Raw genomic sequence first — 15,354 nt, 5'->3', positions numbered from 1 at the left:
ATAAAATAAATAAATATCACACTGCCCAGGCATTGTGGAATCATCACTTTCTGCCTATTTCTTCTTCCTCGCAGTAGCCCAACCTTTTTGCCAGCCCATATCTGCTTGAGCAGGTATTAAGGGTTCCTCCTCATTACCATCTTCCAAAATGTCCTCTGCGTTTAGAACTGGCACATCCACGGCTTCACAAATGACCGCTGTTGTCTCCTGTTGACCACAGTGAGTATTTTGCTCCTCTCTCAATCTGTAAAGGAGGAAAGTGCTTTCTACCTCTGGAGTGTTTCTCTAGAAAGATTCTGGTAGATTTGTAGCTGTGAGCCATTTCATTCCACACCTTCAAGCTTGCTGAGCCAATGATAATTTGGTATTTTTTTTTAATAACTAGCGAATAGCACAATCACATCCTAGGGGCAGTCAGCAGCGTTTCTTCTTGGGCCTGAAGTTTGTTTTTTTTAAATATATTTTTATTTATTTTATCTTTAGAAACACTACCAGAATTACCAACAACCTACTCAGTACTTCAATTCTCATCCATACAATATTTTAGTTAGGACACCATAATAACAGAAAGAGAAGAAAGAGAGGAAGAAAAGAAAAATAAACTCTAACATCTCCCAACCTCCAATGGTATTCTATTTTAAAAAACTATATATATTATACAATCTTACAATTTAGTAAAACAATCTTTTATATCAACGCAACAGTTCTACACTTCATTCCCCAAAGCCTGAATATTAGTAATCATCATCATCATCATCATCAAAAGGAGTATAGTATTGTATAATAATAAAATTTAAGATAAATCTTCAACGGTCAATAGTATTTTTATACTAGATATTTTGTCTATTTTAAAATATAAAATAGAAGACACATAAAGAGAAAGAGAGAAAAAATAATAAAAAATACATAAAGGTAAATAAATATATCCCCTTCATGGATCACTGCCTTGTTGTGGCGAAGGGGCTTGCGTAACTCAGTGAAGCCATAAGCTATGCCATGCAGGGCCACCCAAGACGGACAGGTCATGGCAGAGAGTTCTGACAAAATGTGGTCCACTGGAGAAGGAAATGGCTACCCACTCCAGTATTCTTGCCAAAAAACCTCCCAGGGAACGTATCACAAGGCTAACAGATATGATGCCGGAAGATGAGCCCCTCAGGTCGGAAGGTGTCCAATATGCTACTGGGGAAGAGCAGAGGGTATTTCCAAGTAGCGCCAGAAAGAGTGAAGCGGCTGGGCCAAAGCCGAAAGGACACTCAGCTGTGGATGTGTCTGGTGGTGAAAAGAAAATCCGATGCTGTAAAGAACAATATTGTTTAGGAACCTGGAATGTCAGATCAATGAATCAAGGTAAGCTGGAGGTGGTCAAACATGAGATGGCAAGATTGAACATCGACATCTTGGGAATCAGTGAACTAAAATGGACAGGCATGGGCGAATTTAATTCAGGTGACCATCATATCTACTACTGTGGGCAAGAATCCCTTAGAAGAAATGGAGTAGCACTCATAGTCAACAAAAGAGTGGGAAAAGCAGTACTGGGGTACAATCTTAAAAACGATAGAATGATCTCAGTACGAATCCAAGGCAAACCATTCAACATCACAGTAATTCAGGTCTATGCCCCAACCACTGATGCCGAAGAAGCTGAGGTTGATCGGTTCTATGAAGACCTACAACACCTTCCAGAACTAACACCAAAAAAAGATGTCCTCTTCATCATAGGGGATTGGAATGCTAAAGTAGGAAGTCAAGAAATCACTGGGATAACAGGCAGGCATGGCCTTGGTGTACAAAATGAAGCAGGACAAAAGCTAATAGAGTTTTGCCAAGAGAACACGCTGATCATAGCAAACACTCTTTTCCAACAGCACAAGAGGCGACTCTACACGTGGACATCACCAGATGGTCAATATCGAAATCAGATTGATTATGTCCTTTGCAGTCAAAGATGGAGAAGCTCTATACAGTCAGTAAAAACAAGACCTGGAGCTGACTGTGGCTCAGATCATGAGCTTCTTGTTGCAAAATTTCAGCTTAAATTGAAGAACGTAGGGAAAACCACTAAACCATTCAGGTATGACCTCAATCATTTCTCTTATGAATATACAGTGGAGGTGAGGAATAGATTTCAGGGATTAGACCTGATAGACAGAGTGCCTGAGGAACTCTGGACGGAGGTCCGTAACATTGTTCTGGAGGCAGCAACTCAATTCATCCCAAAGAAAAAGAAATGCAAGAAAGCCAAGTGGCTGTCTGATGAGGCTTTCCAAGTAGCTGAGGAAAGAAGGGAAGCGAAAAGCAAGGGAGAAAGGGGAAGATATATCCAACTGAATGCAGAGTTCCAGAGAAGAGCAAGGAGAGACAAGAAGGCCTTCTTAAATGAACAATGCAAAGAAATGGAGGAAAACAACAGAATGGGAAAGACTAGAGATCTCTTCAAGAAAATCGGAGATCTCAAGGGAACGTTTTGTGCAAAGATGGGCCTGATAAAGGACAAAGAAGGCAGGGACCTAACAGAAGCAGAGGAGATTAAGAAGAGGTGGAAAGAATACACAGAAGAACTATACAGGAAAGATCTTCACGTCTCTGATAGCCATGATAGTGCGGCCACTGAACTTGAGCCGGACATCCTCGAGAGTGAAGTCAAGTGGGCCTTAGGAAGCATTACTAACAACAAAGCTAGCGGAGATGACAGTATTCCAGCTGAGCTATTTAAAATCCTAAAAGATGATGCTGTTAAAGTGCTGCATTCAATATGCCAACAAATCTGGAACACTCAACAGTGGCCACAAGACTGGAAAAGGTCAGTTTACATTCCAATTCCAAAGAAGGGCAACGCCAAAGAGTATTCAAACTACCGCACAATTGCGCTCATTTCACATGCCAGCAGGGTGATGCTCAAAATCCTACAAGCTAGGCTTCAGCAGTATGCGAACCGAGAACTACCGGAAGTACAAGCTGGGTTTCGAAGAGGCAGAGGAACTAGAGATCAAATCGCCAACATTCGCTGCATCATGGAGAAAGCAAGAGAATTCCAGAAAAACGTCTATTTCTGCTTCATTGACTATTGGCATATAGAAGGGGAAGAAAGAAGACTATTGGCCTTCTATATTCATTGGCATATAGAAGGGGAAGAAATGGAAGCAGTGACAGATTTTACTTTCTTGGGCTCCAAGATCACCGCAGACGGTGACTGTAGCCATGAAATTACAAGACGCTTGCTCCTTGGGAGGAAAGCTATGGCAAACCTAGACAGCATAGTAAGAAGCAGACACATCACCTTGCCGACAAAGGTCCGTCTAATCAAAGCTATGGTTTTCCCAGTAGTAATGTATGGCTGTGACAGCTGGACTATAAGGAAGGCTGAGCGCCGAAGAATTGATGCTTTCGAACTGTGGTGCTGGAGAAGACTCTTATGAGTCCCCTGGACGGCAAGGAGGTCAAATCAGTCCATTCTACAGGAAATCAACCCTGAGTGCTCATTGGAAGGACAGATACTGAAGCTGAAGCTCAAATATTTTGGCCACCTAATGCGAAGAGAAAACTCTCTGGAAAAGACCCTGATGCTGGGAAAGACTGAAGGCAAAAGGAGAAGGGGACGACAGAGGATGAGATGGCTAGATAGCATCACCGATGCAATGAATATGAACTTGAGCACACTCCGGGAGAGAGCGCAGGACAGGAAGGCCTGGCGTGCTATGGTCCATGGGGTCACAAAGAGTCGGACACGACTGAACGACTGAACAACAACAACAAACAAATATATATAAAGTCATTTCTTCTGAGTTAGCCTAGATCATGAAAACTACACACAAGCAATTAACAGTACTTGTTTAGAAATTCCATTTCATGGAATTGTGACAGCGTTCTCACGCATTTTAACATTCAACCAAGCCTCCGCCATTTCATAATTTGTAAACTTCTTCATCTGGTCTTCAGACACAATACAAAGTGTAGCAGGATATTTTAAGTAATATTGTAAGTTCATTTGTTTTGCCAGATTCTTTGCTTTGATAAATTGCCTTCTTTTATTTGCCACTTCTTTGATGTAATCTGGGAACAGCATAATTTTATCCTGTTTCCAGGAAAGGCTTCCAGCTTGTTTTGCCAAATTCAAGATATAACACTTTGTGGAGACTTTTGCAAATTGAACTACAATTGTATAATCATTCCCTTTAGGATTTGGCACACGAAATGCCTGCTCAAAATCAAGAGAATAATCAGAGGATATAGAAAGTATCTCATCCAAAAATTTGTCCACAAAAGTAGACAGTTTCACATCATTAGACAGGCTTTTAATCCCCACTATACGTACGTTGGCTCTCTTCGTATAGGCCTCCAATTGAGAGATTCTGTCAGATATATTTTTACAAATAACTTGTGTCGTAGTTTCATTTCTTGCCACTCGGTCTTCAAGCTCATTAATTTTGGACTCCATTTTTTTCTGTGACGCATTAATTTAATCCACGGCTCTCTGCATATCAGTGATGGAATTTTGAATTAAGTCCAGTCTTTGAACTAGTCCCGAAAATTGCGAAGATAGGTTTTTATCATTGTAAATAATTCTGCTAAATCTTCTATTTTCGGCATCTTTGACACAGGAGTTGTGGGTGGTGTTGAAGCAAGCCCTTTTCGCCTCCTCGGTTCAGCCATAGTTTTCTCCAATAAATCTTACAGGTCCTCAGATGATCTCAAATATTGTTCAGAGTTCTCAAATCGTCTCTCATAGGTTGCTGATTTTTCTTGCAGGATATATTGTTATGGAACACGCCAGCCCTGTTTTCTCCTATAAGATAGGAGTCTCATTACAGCTTTTCACGTTGGTACAACCCTGGGGGAAACCCTGGCATCCAGTTCCTCCACTATCGCGTGGGGGTTACCTTACTCCAGGCAAAAATCCAGAGCCTTGCCCCCCCCTTCATTTCTAGGGGAGAGATGAAAAGGTTTTTCAACCTTTTAAAAAGCTGTTTGAGAAAGCTCCCACGGAAGCTTCCCGTGGAAGCTGCCAGGACTACATCAGTCCCAAACCAGAAGTCTTCTTGGGCCTGAAGTTTTATGTGCCCTGACAATGTCTATGTCCTTGATTTGCAGCTCAGGGCCTACTTCACCAGCCAGGGCCACCAACGCATTTATCATATTCCCCCTCTCCTCAACATGCTCACTTTATGGGCCTGACAGGATCTGGGGTCCTGTCTGTTTCGCTTTCTGTAATCGTCACATTTTTTCAAGCACAACATTTGCTGCATCCTGTTTCTGCATCAGTTTGCAGCTGTTTTTTAAAGGTCTACATGAAAATTTATATACATGTTTGTACACATTTTCCACTAATATACGGATCTTTTGCAAGCTATTTCCCCTACTGTACATATTTTTGTATGCATTTTTATACAATTTCTCCTAACTTTTTGTACACATTCTTTTAATTAGAAAATTGTGTTGGAGAATTCAGAGAAGTGCAAAAATTGAAGGATAATTGCATTCCAGGTCATGTACTAGTTTCTGAAGTGCAAAGTAGGTTGATTCATATTAAGCACGTGAACAAATTTCTCCCCTATCCCTATTGACAGCTGAGCTAACAAAAAGGCAGAAAAGATGGGGAGAATAAACCCCCCAAATGGAGTAAGATGCAAACTTCTCAGCTGGTTGGCCACTATGTGAACAGAATGCCGGATGAGATGGATCCTTGGCCTGATCCAGCAGGGATCTTCTTTAGGGGCAAAATTCAAGCTTGCTGAAATTCTCTGAATTCCACTGTGTGGATTTGGGGTCCTGATTCTGTCAGCGGCAGGGCCCAGTCAACAATAAATTCTTTTAGGGCGCAATCCTATCAGGATAGGGGGCCACCTCCGAACTCAGAGGCGACTGCCTATCCAATGCAGGGCAGGCAAAGTGTGGAGGGGATCTTCTCCTCTGTGCTCCAGCCCCCCTGCATTCATGGCTAGATGGCCGATTTCGGCTGTCTAGCCGTGGGACTTCGGAGCAGGGGGGGTGCTGGATGATGCATAGGAAGCATCATAACGATGCTTCCTCCGTCCTTGCCCCTCCCTGCCCCCAGGAATGCCCCCCTTTTACCCCGCTCCAAGTTGTTCTTCCGAGTGCAGAGCCCGGGGACGATCTGTGCCGCCTATGAGGCAGCAGGGGAGGGGGCAGGGAAGCAGTTTTCCAGGAACTGACCTCGGAGTGCAGGCTCTGAGGTCGGTTCCCAAAAAACAAACAATCCTACAATCCTATGGCCATCTAGCCACTGTCTAGTGGCCACAGAAGTGCGCCCCAAGATTACCAAGATGAAACAAAGCCTCTTTTGCAAAAAACTGACAGTTTATTGACAGAAAATGGATGCAGAATATATATACATAGAAAGTTCACACTTTCCCCTCAGTTGACAAAGTGGGAAACCTTGTCATGAGCAGATATGTCTGTCTGAGTCCCCAAGACAGACAAGAAAGCTGTTCCTGGGCCAAAGGTTCTCCAAGCTGGTAACGCGTATTTCCTCTTGAAGCGAGACCAAATTGGCCTGCTCTTAGCACAAGCTGATATAGGTTTCTCTCTCTAACTTCAATTGCTAACAGGCTAGAACTTTACCCTCTCAGAAGAAGTGTGTGTGGGTTCCCTCCTGAAGGTCCTGGGAATTGAATTGCCTTTGTGAAGAGAAAGAGATGCTAGCATTCCGTCTTGGGTTAGCGTTCTGTCACCTATGCTCATGGGTGAGATAATCTCATTAACATGAGAAGGTGAGGTAACCACAGTCACATATGCACAGTTGTTGGCATACAAAACTACACTTGCTTGATACCAACTGAAAGTATGTGAGAAGCTCTCTCGAGAAGCCCCACCCCCACATCAAGGGGCCTACTTTTGTTAGCTAAAGCCTGCTCACCTCTACTGTGCTAAATGACACGAGTCTCTATGCATTTAGGAACTCGGTGAAGTCCACATTTCCTGCTCACCAATCAACCCACTACATCCATCTTGAAGCCCATTTTGACTCAAGTCCATATCAGATTACGAGCACTGGAGGGGTTTCTCACATGAAAATCTGTGCATATTTTCATGCATATTTTTCCAAATGTACACATCAATTGTGCGCGTCTTTATAATGTATGCATTTTTCTCCCATTGATTAAAGTGTATTTGTGTGCATCTTTCAAAAGTACACATTTTTTCATGCACATTTTTCTAATGTACACATGCTGTTGAACACACTGGGAGGCGGGTATGTGAATCATATTGCAAGCTCAGAAATGTACGGACTTCAACTGCAGATTGCGTAGGATTCCGTGTTCAGTCCGGAATATGTGAAGTGGCTAAATCGTGATCAAAAACGAACTGAAAAGAATTTCTCACACGACCCTACTCTTCTTATGCTCTCAGCAGGAGCTCAGAAACAGAGTGAACAAAACAGGTGGAAAGGGTAACAGAACAGTGATGTCATAATCCTGTCACCGAATGGGGGTGTTTTCAATGTCTTTCCAGGACAGCAGTTTTCAGCTAACTGTAAAAGACATTTTAATGAAAATTATTAACAGCTAGAGCGATGATCCTTTTTTTCTACTGGTACTGACTCAGTAACTGTTGACAACACACAAGTTCTGACATTAAAAAAGAATCCCCATTGTTGTTGCTTTGAAAGAACAAAATCATACACACACAAAGTGCCAGTGTCAAGGGCAGGCATGGCTGGGCACCTGTAGCCTACAACCCAGCAGGGACCCACTGACAAGGGCCCCCTGGAGTTGCTCCTCCTCTTCACCACTGCAACCTGCTTGTTCACCTGCCCCTTGCTCTGGCCCAGAAAACGGTGGTGGTGTGAAGAAGGAGAGGAGTAGATGGTGCTGCCTACTGGCTTATTGGCTCTCTGCCTGTCAAGAAAGCAAGGGGTAGCAATGATGAGAAAGAGCATGGGGAGCAACAGCAGCTGGTGACAATGGTGGTGAGAAGGTAGACTCACTGAGGGAGGGGCGCTGTTGAGGGTGCCTTGCCCAAGGGCCCTCCAAGACCTGGAGCCAGCACTGAATGCACATGCACACACACATTAAAGGGCCACGAGAGTACCCCTTTAGTTAAGGTGGGTCATGGGGGGAAAGGTTCTGCCATTATAAGTCTCAAAATTCTACAGCTTATGAAAATGACACCTATTGGACTAATAACCTGGAACTTGGCATCCATGATCTATCTACCTGGTGAGGTCTACCAATTGTGCAAAAATTCAGACAAATCCAATACAAATTGCCCTAGGTACAGCAAGTTAAAAAATGCTGAAAATGGATGCAATTGTCCTTTTTACTCCCAAGTTGCAGCTCAGCATATATGTTGGAGATGAGCAGGGCCTGCTCCACCCCAAGCCTTGGGTGCTGCTACTGCCAAGTCCCCCCGCCCCAAGGGCCCATTAACTTATCTTTCAGGCAGGGGGAAGGTGGGAGTGGACAATCCGCAGGCTTTGGCAGAGGAGTCCCAGAATCCCGAAAAGGAAATGACCATATTCACACCCAGGAGAAGGCCCTCTGAGTCTGCCATCTCTGAGATAGGGGAGGTGGACGCAAACCTTTTGAAAGGCTCAAAAGGCCCCAAACCTGGCCCCTTTTGGAGGGAGTCATGGGATGTTAGTGCAAGTCTTCCAACATCTTAATACACTGTATCATGACACTGGGAAATCCAGGAGAAGGGGTTGGGTCATGGAGGGCCAAACTTAGACAGGGGGAGATAACGAACAGCCACTTGAAGCCATGACTGAATCAGTCTTTTTTTTTTTTTTTTTAACCACTATTTATTTATGAATGAATGAATGAATGAATGAAAGAAAGAAAATGTCTATCTTGCCTTTTGGGCCCTGAAAGGCCTCCAAGGTGGCTTCTAGATTAAAGCCAGAAAAATATAAAGGTCCAAAGTCAAAGATGTTTCATATGGCATTCAAGAATTTAATTCCACAGTTATATTTTATTGATGCTGAAAAAGCACTCAACAAACACTTTTTCTTTTATACAATTCAGGCACAAATCCACCAGAACCAGAAAACTTACTAGACTTTAGATTTCTTAATGGTTTGTGTATTTCTTTTAGTTCCATTGGGAAATTGCCAGCAGAAATATATTCAGACAACGAGTTTTTGATGTAGGAGCACAAACTGACAACTGCCCTCACAGCCTCAGCCACCACAAAATGGCTAGCCAGGGCAAAACGACGGCACCAACTTGAAAAATATCTGACATTTCCCATGAAAATGGAATATCGGACAGCTTGTACTAGACTGTATTTCGAACAAATGGACACAATGATGAAATGGGGGAGATACTATGGGATTCCAGCTCTGAAGAGATGGTGTATTTGTAGAGATCTAGCAGTGGAGGATTTGGCCCACTACTTGCTTGCATGTGGGCTGTACTCTGATATTAGAGATAGCTATCTATATCCTTTCCTAAAGAAAATGAAATACTGGAGCATATCACAGAAATCGGATTTTCTTTTACAATTTGAAATTTAGTTTGTTGTTTAAAGGGTAGCAATCAAGGCTGCAAGGTACAGGGAAAAGTTTCTCTTTTCTCTTGACCCTCTTCATGTAAAGTGCCATAATAAGCCTAAGATTTGATTGTATAAAATTGTACTCTGGCGAGATTTTAATTTCTACCCTAGCTTTAATGGTAGTATTTTCCCCCATGCTGTAAATGTTGTTTTTAAACTTGTAATTTTTGGTCATATTATGTAAGTCTTCTATTGTTTAAATGATTTGTATCTGGTTTCTGGTTTGCACTGGTCTTTCGACTCAAGCAGTAAATTATCTATCTATCTAGTTCCATTGAGGAATCAACTATTTTCCTTTCTGAGGGACAAACTGGACATGATAGCAGCAATTCTGTGTGTTTAAATGGAACATATGTAGAAAGAGGGGGTTGGGGAGGTCTATCAAAAGGGGTGAGTAAAAGGATCCTGAACTACTCCAATGCCCACCACGCTCTTCCCTGAAGGCCCTTTCCCCGGGTGTATGTTGCCCAGCAAAGCATACTTCTGTTATTGGATCTTGACAGAGGAGAAAAATGCTCAAGGAGGATGGGGAGGGTTCAGCACCCCTTACCAGTGTGGGCCTTTTATCATTAAACCTAGACACATACGTATACCAAACTCTCTCCTTCTACATCTGGGGTCTTCAACGCAGTTCCTATGGGCACAGATGCACCCATGAAGGCCTGCTCGAAGGCCTGCTCTGATGCCTATGCAAGGAGCCAAGATTGTGGACTCAAACATGCCCACATGAAGCTTTTTCCACCCTCTGTGGCTATTCCTTCTCACTCTGGCCTCTTCTTCCCTGCCCACTTCCTTTCTGATTGGATGCTCTCTCTTCCTTTCCAGATGCCAACCAGAGGAGAGGAGACAAAAAGCAAGTGAGCTGTGGTGGCTGGGCGTGTTGAGGGATGCAGAGGAAGAGAACTGGCCATGCGGGCAGGTGGGAAGGGGCCAGCAGGGAAGGGAATTGCTGAAAGAGGCCTGAACAGGCAAGCAGGAAGGGGGGGCAGGTAGGGAGAAGGGCAGGAGGTCCAGAGGAACACAGAACGACAGGCTGGCTAGATCTGCGACAAGGAAAGGTTTAGGAAAGCGCTCCAAGCAACTAGCCAGAGAAAGATGGGCAGAGCTGACAGAGATCCTTTATTTTAACATTGGAAGGCAAACCTGTGCTCTGTGTGCATGCTCTCTCTCTAGCAACCCATCTCCATTGAGGTATTTTGTCCTGCTGCTGATTTTGGAGTTCTTTCTCTTCACAGTTATCCTGAGATCCTCCCATGCCTTTCTCTAGGGCAAAAATGCAAAGTGCTAAACTCTGAGATCAGGCAACCAGCCCTCACAACTTTCAGAAGAAAAATCCATGGTTCAGTCTTCGCTTCTGCCACTCCCGAGTCTACATGCTTTGACTGGGGGGTGGGTCAGAGATCTGCATTGGTGATTTGCTCCAGCAACCCACCCACCCCCTGCAATGTTGTTCAAGTTCTCTCCTCTTCCTCTCTCTGTCTTCAAACCATTACTTTATTTCAAGGAGAAAAAAGCAACACTTACTGAAGTAAGAAATACAGAGCTTGGTAAATATCATGCGTTTTGCAGAGAGAGAGAGAGAGAGAGAGAGAGCGCCAGGCAGGCAGGCAGGCAGGCTGCAGCTCAGCTGGTAGAAAGGGGATTAACTGTTGCGTTTGCCTGGAAAGCTCTAGGTGCTTCTTGCAAACTTAGCAGGGGTGTGACAGCAGCTGCAGGAAGGTGCTGAAGACAACGTGGCAAAAAGCTTTCCTTACTTCTGTTTTCAGTTGGTCAGTACATCATTTGGCAACAACATCAGAGAGAGCTCCACTTTTATGTAGCACCCCCATCCCCAAAGCGTTCAAAAGTATCCTTAATAAGAAATGTCATTTAATGTTCATCCAATTTCATGCCCCAAATGACCAAATGAAAACAAAGTAAGGAAAGCCAGCCTCCCTCCCTTCAGACCCCTTGCCCTCAGCTGTGGGCTGCCCCCCTGCCCCACCTTGCCTGCCTGTTCAGACCTCCTGAGCTGCTGAGAAAGCCTTTCTTAACTCTCTGGTTGGGTGATTACAGTTTGGAAGCTGGCAGTTTTTCACCCTGTACTCCAGTTAAATCTCTCCCCTCTACTGATGTTATTTTCATGCGGGCAGGAACTGTATGATGTCCCTTGGGCCCTTTGGAGGGTCCTTTCCTTGTCCCAGGAAAGCGGAGGTGGAGGGTGTGTCAAAACAGATTAGTTGCTTCAGCATTAGTGTGTGTTGTAAAATGGAATTTGCATTTAAAATGTCATGTGTTTCTTATACTGGGATTGTTTTAAATTGCTGGAAACTGCTATGCAACATTTAAGAGAAGCTCCCAAAGAGCATTTTAATATAAAGAGGAAAACCAAAGGCAATTACCAGGGCCGGATCAAGGCCATGATGCGCCCCAGGGCTAGCTGTTTGTAGTGGACCACCAACAATACTGAATTCACACATGACATTTGTGCATTCACACACAGTCAAACATGTACAATAATGATGCAAAACCTTCTTTCACTACATATTTTAGTGAAAACATCTTTCATGCTTTCTAACAACTCTTCTATGGGAGTTCCTGATGAAGACTTACAGTTGAAATGGGAATATACCAGGGTTCCATAGACTGATACAGCGGATATGGCTGTTATGACATTGGCGTGATTGTTTGTGTACCTTGAAGGGCTTTATTTATAAACACTGTCTGAAATTAATTGGCATGATTGTTTGTGTACCACCAAGTACTACTTATAAACACTGAATAAAATTATCTTCTTGGTCGAATGCAGATCTGTTAGGTCTCTTGCACCAGCCTAACCTACCTCACAGGATTGTTGTGAGGGTAAAAATGGGGTATCTTTAGTTCCTGGAGGAAAAGCAAAGCATAAATATAATAAAGTAAATAAATCTATACTATAAAAATGTAATTGTCTTACAATACGTTCATAATAACCCTCCGTAGGATGTGTAGTGGCCATCTGTGCACTGGAGACAAGACATATCAAGTACTCCACTTGGAAATGTATCTTTTGGAGACCCTGGGGAGGGAGCCTGAAGACTGACACCACCTCTTATAACTCATATTAAGCATTCAAAAATGTGAAAAAACATCCTCTTGCTTCTCATACGCCCCACCTATGTGCCTCCATCTTCTGCATGAACATCAACTCAAAGAAACTTTATTAACAGTAAAAACAACAAAAACTTTTGTGGCACCTTAAAGACTTAGAAATTTATTCTGGTATACGCATTCGTGGACTACAGATTACTGCATGGAATATTATGAGGATTTTCAGGTTTATATTCAGTACGCATTGGGGGGTAGGGACTGTAAACAGTGAGGTCAGAAGGAAATTAAATTCAGAAAGTATGTAATGAAGGAAAGTATCCTTCTTTTCATTAAATACTTCACAGCACACACACACACCCCGCCCCCCGGTCTCCATTTCCCTTAAAAAACACACGCACAACCCGCCAGCAGACTAGATAACAACTCTGGACTACACTGCAGTGATGCCATACACTACTGCCCCTCTAAGCGATATAGGTACAGCAGCCATGGACTACTTTGCAGTAACTCATATTCAATCACAAAACATGAACTCCTGTTATTCCTGCTATCTATTGCTTGGGGCTGGATATGCTACTGCCCAACCACAGCGACACTAAAATGCTGGATTTCCCCACTGTTTGTCATATGGGTGATAATCATGATTCCACGAGGGGACGGGGTTCAAAGTGAACCAGGAATTCCCTCCTGCAGACAGGTCCTTATACTTAAATGTTGATCATTGCTGTGACTTCACTCATTGGCTAAACAAGCTAATTGGTGATAGCAGGCTCACATCTCACAAAATGATTGGACAAAATGATTGTCCATTTCTCACAAAAAAACTGGGATGAGCCTGAACATTTTGCCTCTTATCTTGGGTTCTATATGGGTTAGAGACCTGCTCTTTTTTATTTAAAAGTTGGGAATCCTGGCTAGCTAGTGGGCCCCCCGAGATGTTGGCTGTAGCCCCTTGAACCATGTGGTTAATCCAGCGATGGAAATTCCTATTACAAAAATTATGAGTGTCTGGATAGCATGAAATGCATAGATGCAGAACAGATGGAGCAAAATGCATATAACATGTATGGAATATGCCAGAGTGCTAAGGTCTAGTTTTCCAGCTGCATATTGTACATCAAAATTTCTTCAATTTAGCCTGCTAACAGAAACAATGCAATAACCAGACAATGCATTATTGGGGCATAACTACTTGGACAACATATCACCCACCCGACCCTCCTTTTCTGTGATGCTCCCACAAATTATTTCAATGCATTGCAGATCTCTTCCAGTCATTTTGAACCCTAGATTAAGCACACAGTGTGAAAGTTATAGCTCTAGACATGTTTACCAACAGTGTACAAAATTCAGTTGTTGGGGTTTTATTTTTAAATGTGTCCTACTAAAAAAAAACTACTGAAAATTTTCAGATAAATTGTAATCCAAAGTCTGGAGGTAGTTGTCCACAAAACAATGTAGAGATTATGAATTACTGGCGGTGAGTGGGTACCATGAAAATGCAATAATGGGCCTTGTCTCACAGCCTAATAGAACACAATAGTTCTCAGAACCTTTTACAATGTAATATTAAACCGTTTCTAGGTTTATGCAGGGATGAGAAATGGAATTACCTTCTTTCAGAAAGTCTGTTATATCAGCCTGGTATCTGTTTCCAACTCTGATCTCTCCTTTATCAGCTAGAAGAGTCTTCTGTTGTGGATCATATACTAACGAATAAAAAAAGAAGTCCTAGAAATAAAAAGCAAAGTAGCATTGTTATTATGAAGGTGAATTCTGATTAGATGGAGACCCTGTGGGTGAGTGGTTCCCAGGTCCAGGAATGAGGGGAATTACCAGCTCTGGATGGGGTTGTACTCCCCCAGAAAGAACAGCTTCACAGTTTTGGGTACTTCTGGATCAGAAAAGGGCAACTAAAATGATCAAGGGACTGGAGCATCTCCCCTATGAGGGAAGGTTACAACAGCTGCGGATGTTTAGCGTGGAAAAAAGGGCGATAAGGGGAGACATGATAGCGGTGCACAAAATTATGCATGGCATGGAGAATGTGGATAGGGAGACATTTTTCTCCCTCTCTCAAAATACTAGAACCCAAAGGGGTCATCCCATGAAGCTGATTGGTGGGAGATTCAGGACAGATAAAAGGAAGTACTTCTTCACACCGCATAGTTAAACTATGGAATTCACTACCTCAAGATGTAGTGTTGACCACCAATTTGGATGGCTTTAAAAGGGGGTTAGATAAATTCCTGGAGGAGAAGGCTTTCAATGGCTACTAGTCCTGATGGCGATGTTCTACCTCCAGTGCCAGAAGCAGTAAGCCTATGTACACAGTTGCTGGGGAACATGGGCAGGAGGGTGTTGTTGCACTTGTGTCCCGCTTATGGATTTCCCATGGGCAGCTGGTTGGCCACTGTGTGAACACAATGCTGGACTTGATGGACCCTTGGTCTGATCCAGCATGGCTCTTCTTATGTTCTTATCACTGCCATTGGAGGGCCAAGTGACCTCTGTGGCTAGGAGCACCTACTACAAGCTTAGGCTGGTACACCAACTGCACCCATTCCTGGATAGGAATAGCTTGGACACTGTGATCCACGCACTGATAACCAATGCACTCTATGGGCCGGTCCGCACATGTGTGTAAGTGGAAAATTGTTAAGGACTCTGATCTGTGGACTCTGGTGAGGTGCCTGTGTTTGTGTCTTGCTCTATGTTTAGTTGCTGATGTTGAGAGGGAGTCGGGCCTGACCCTTGGAGGTAATT

At 43.3% G+C, this 15,354-nt stretch overlaps 1 protein-coding gene across 13 annotated transcripts in view; it reads right to left on the bottom strand.

The window, feature by feature from the left end:
* Positions 1-15,354, bottom strand: part of MTA1 (metastasis associated 1) — a 230,761-nt gene that overhangs the window by 136,578 nt on the left and 78,829 nt on the right. For all 13 annotated transcript variants that reach the window (XM_084854839.1, XM_084854828.1, XM_084854830.1 and 10 more), the window contains one exon: positions 14,202-14,319. In XM_084854839.1, the coding sequence (XP_084710965.1) occupies positions 14,202-14,319 (118 nt within the window). The remainder of the gene's footprint in view (positions 1-14,201; positions 14,320-15,354) is intronic.

Source organism: Heloderma suspectum, chromosome 4 (genome assembly GCF_057233095.1).
Source record: "Heloderma suspectum isolate Gila_16-S chromosome 4, 16-S_ref, whole genome shotgun sequence".
NCBI lineage: Eukaryota > Metazoa > Chordata > Lepidosauria > Squamata > Helodermatidae > Heloderma > Heloderma suspectum.
This window is presented reverse-complemented; position numbering and strand designations above follow the sequence as displayed.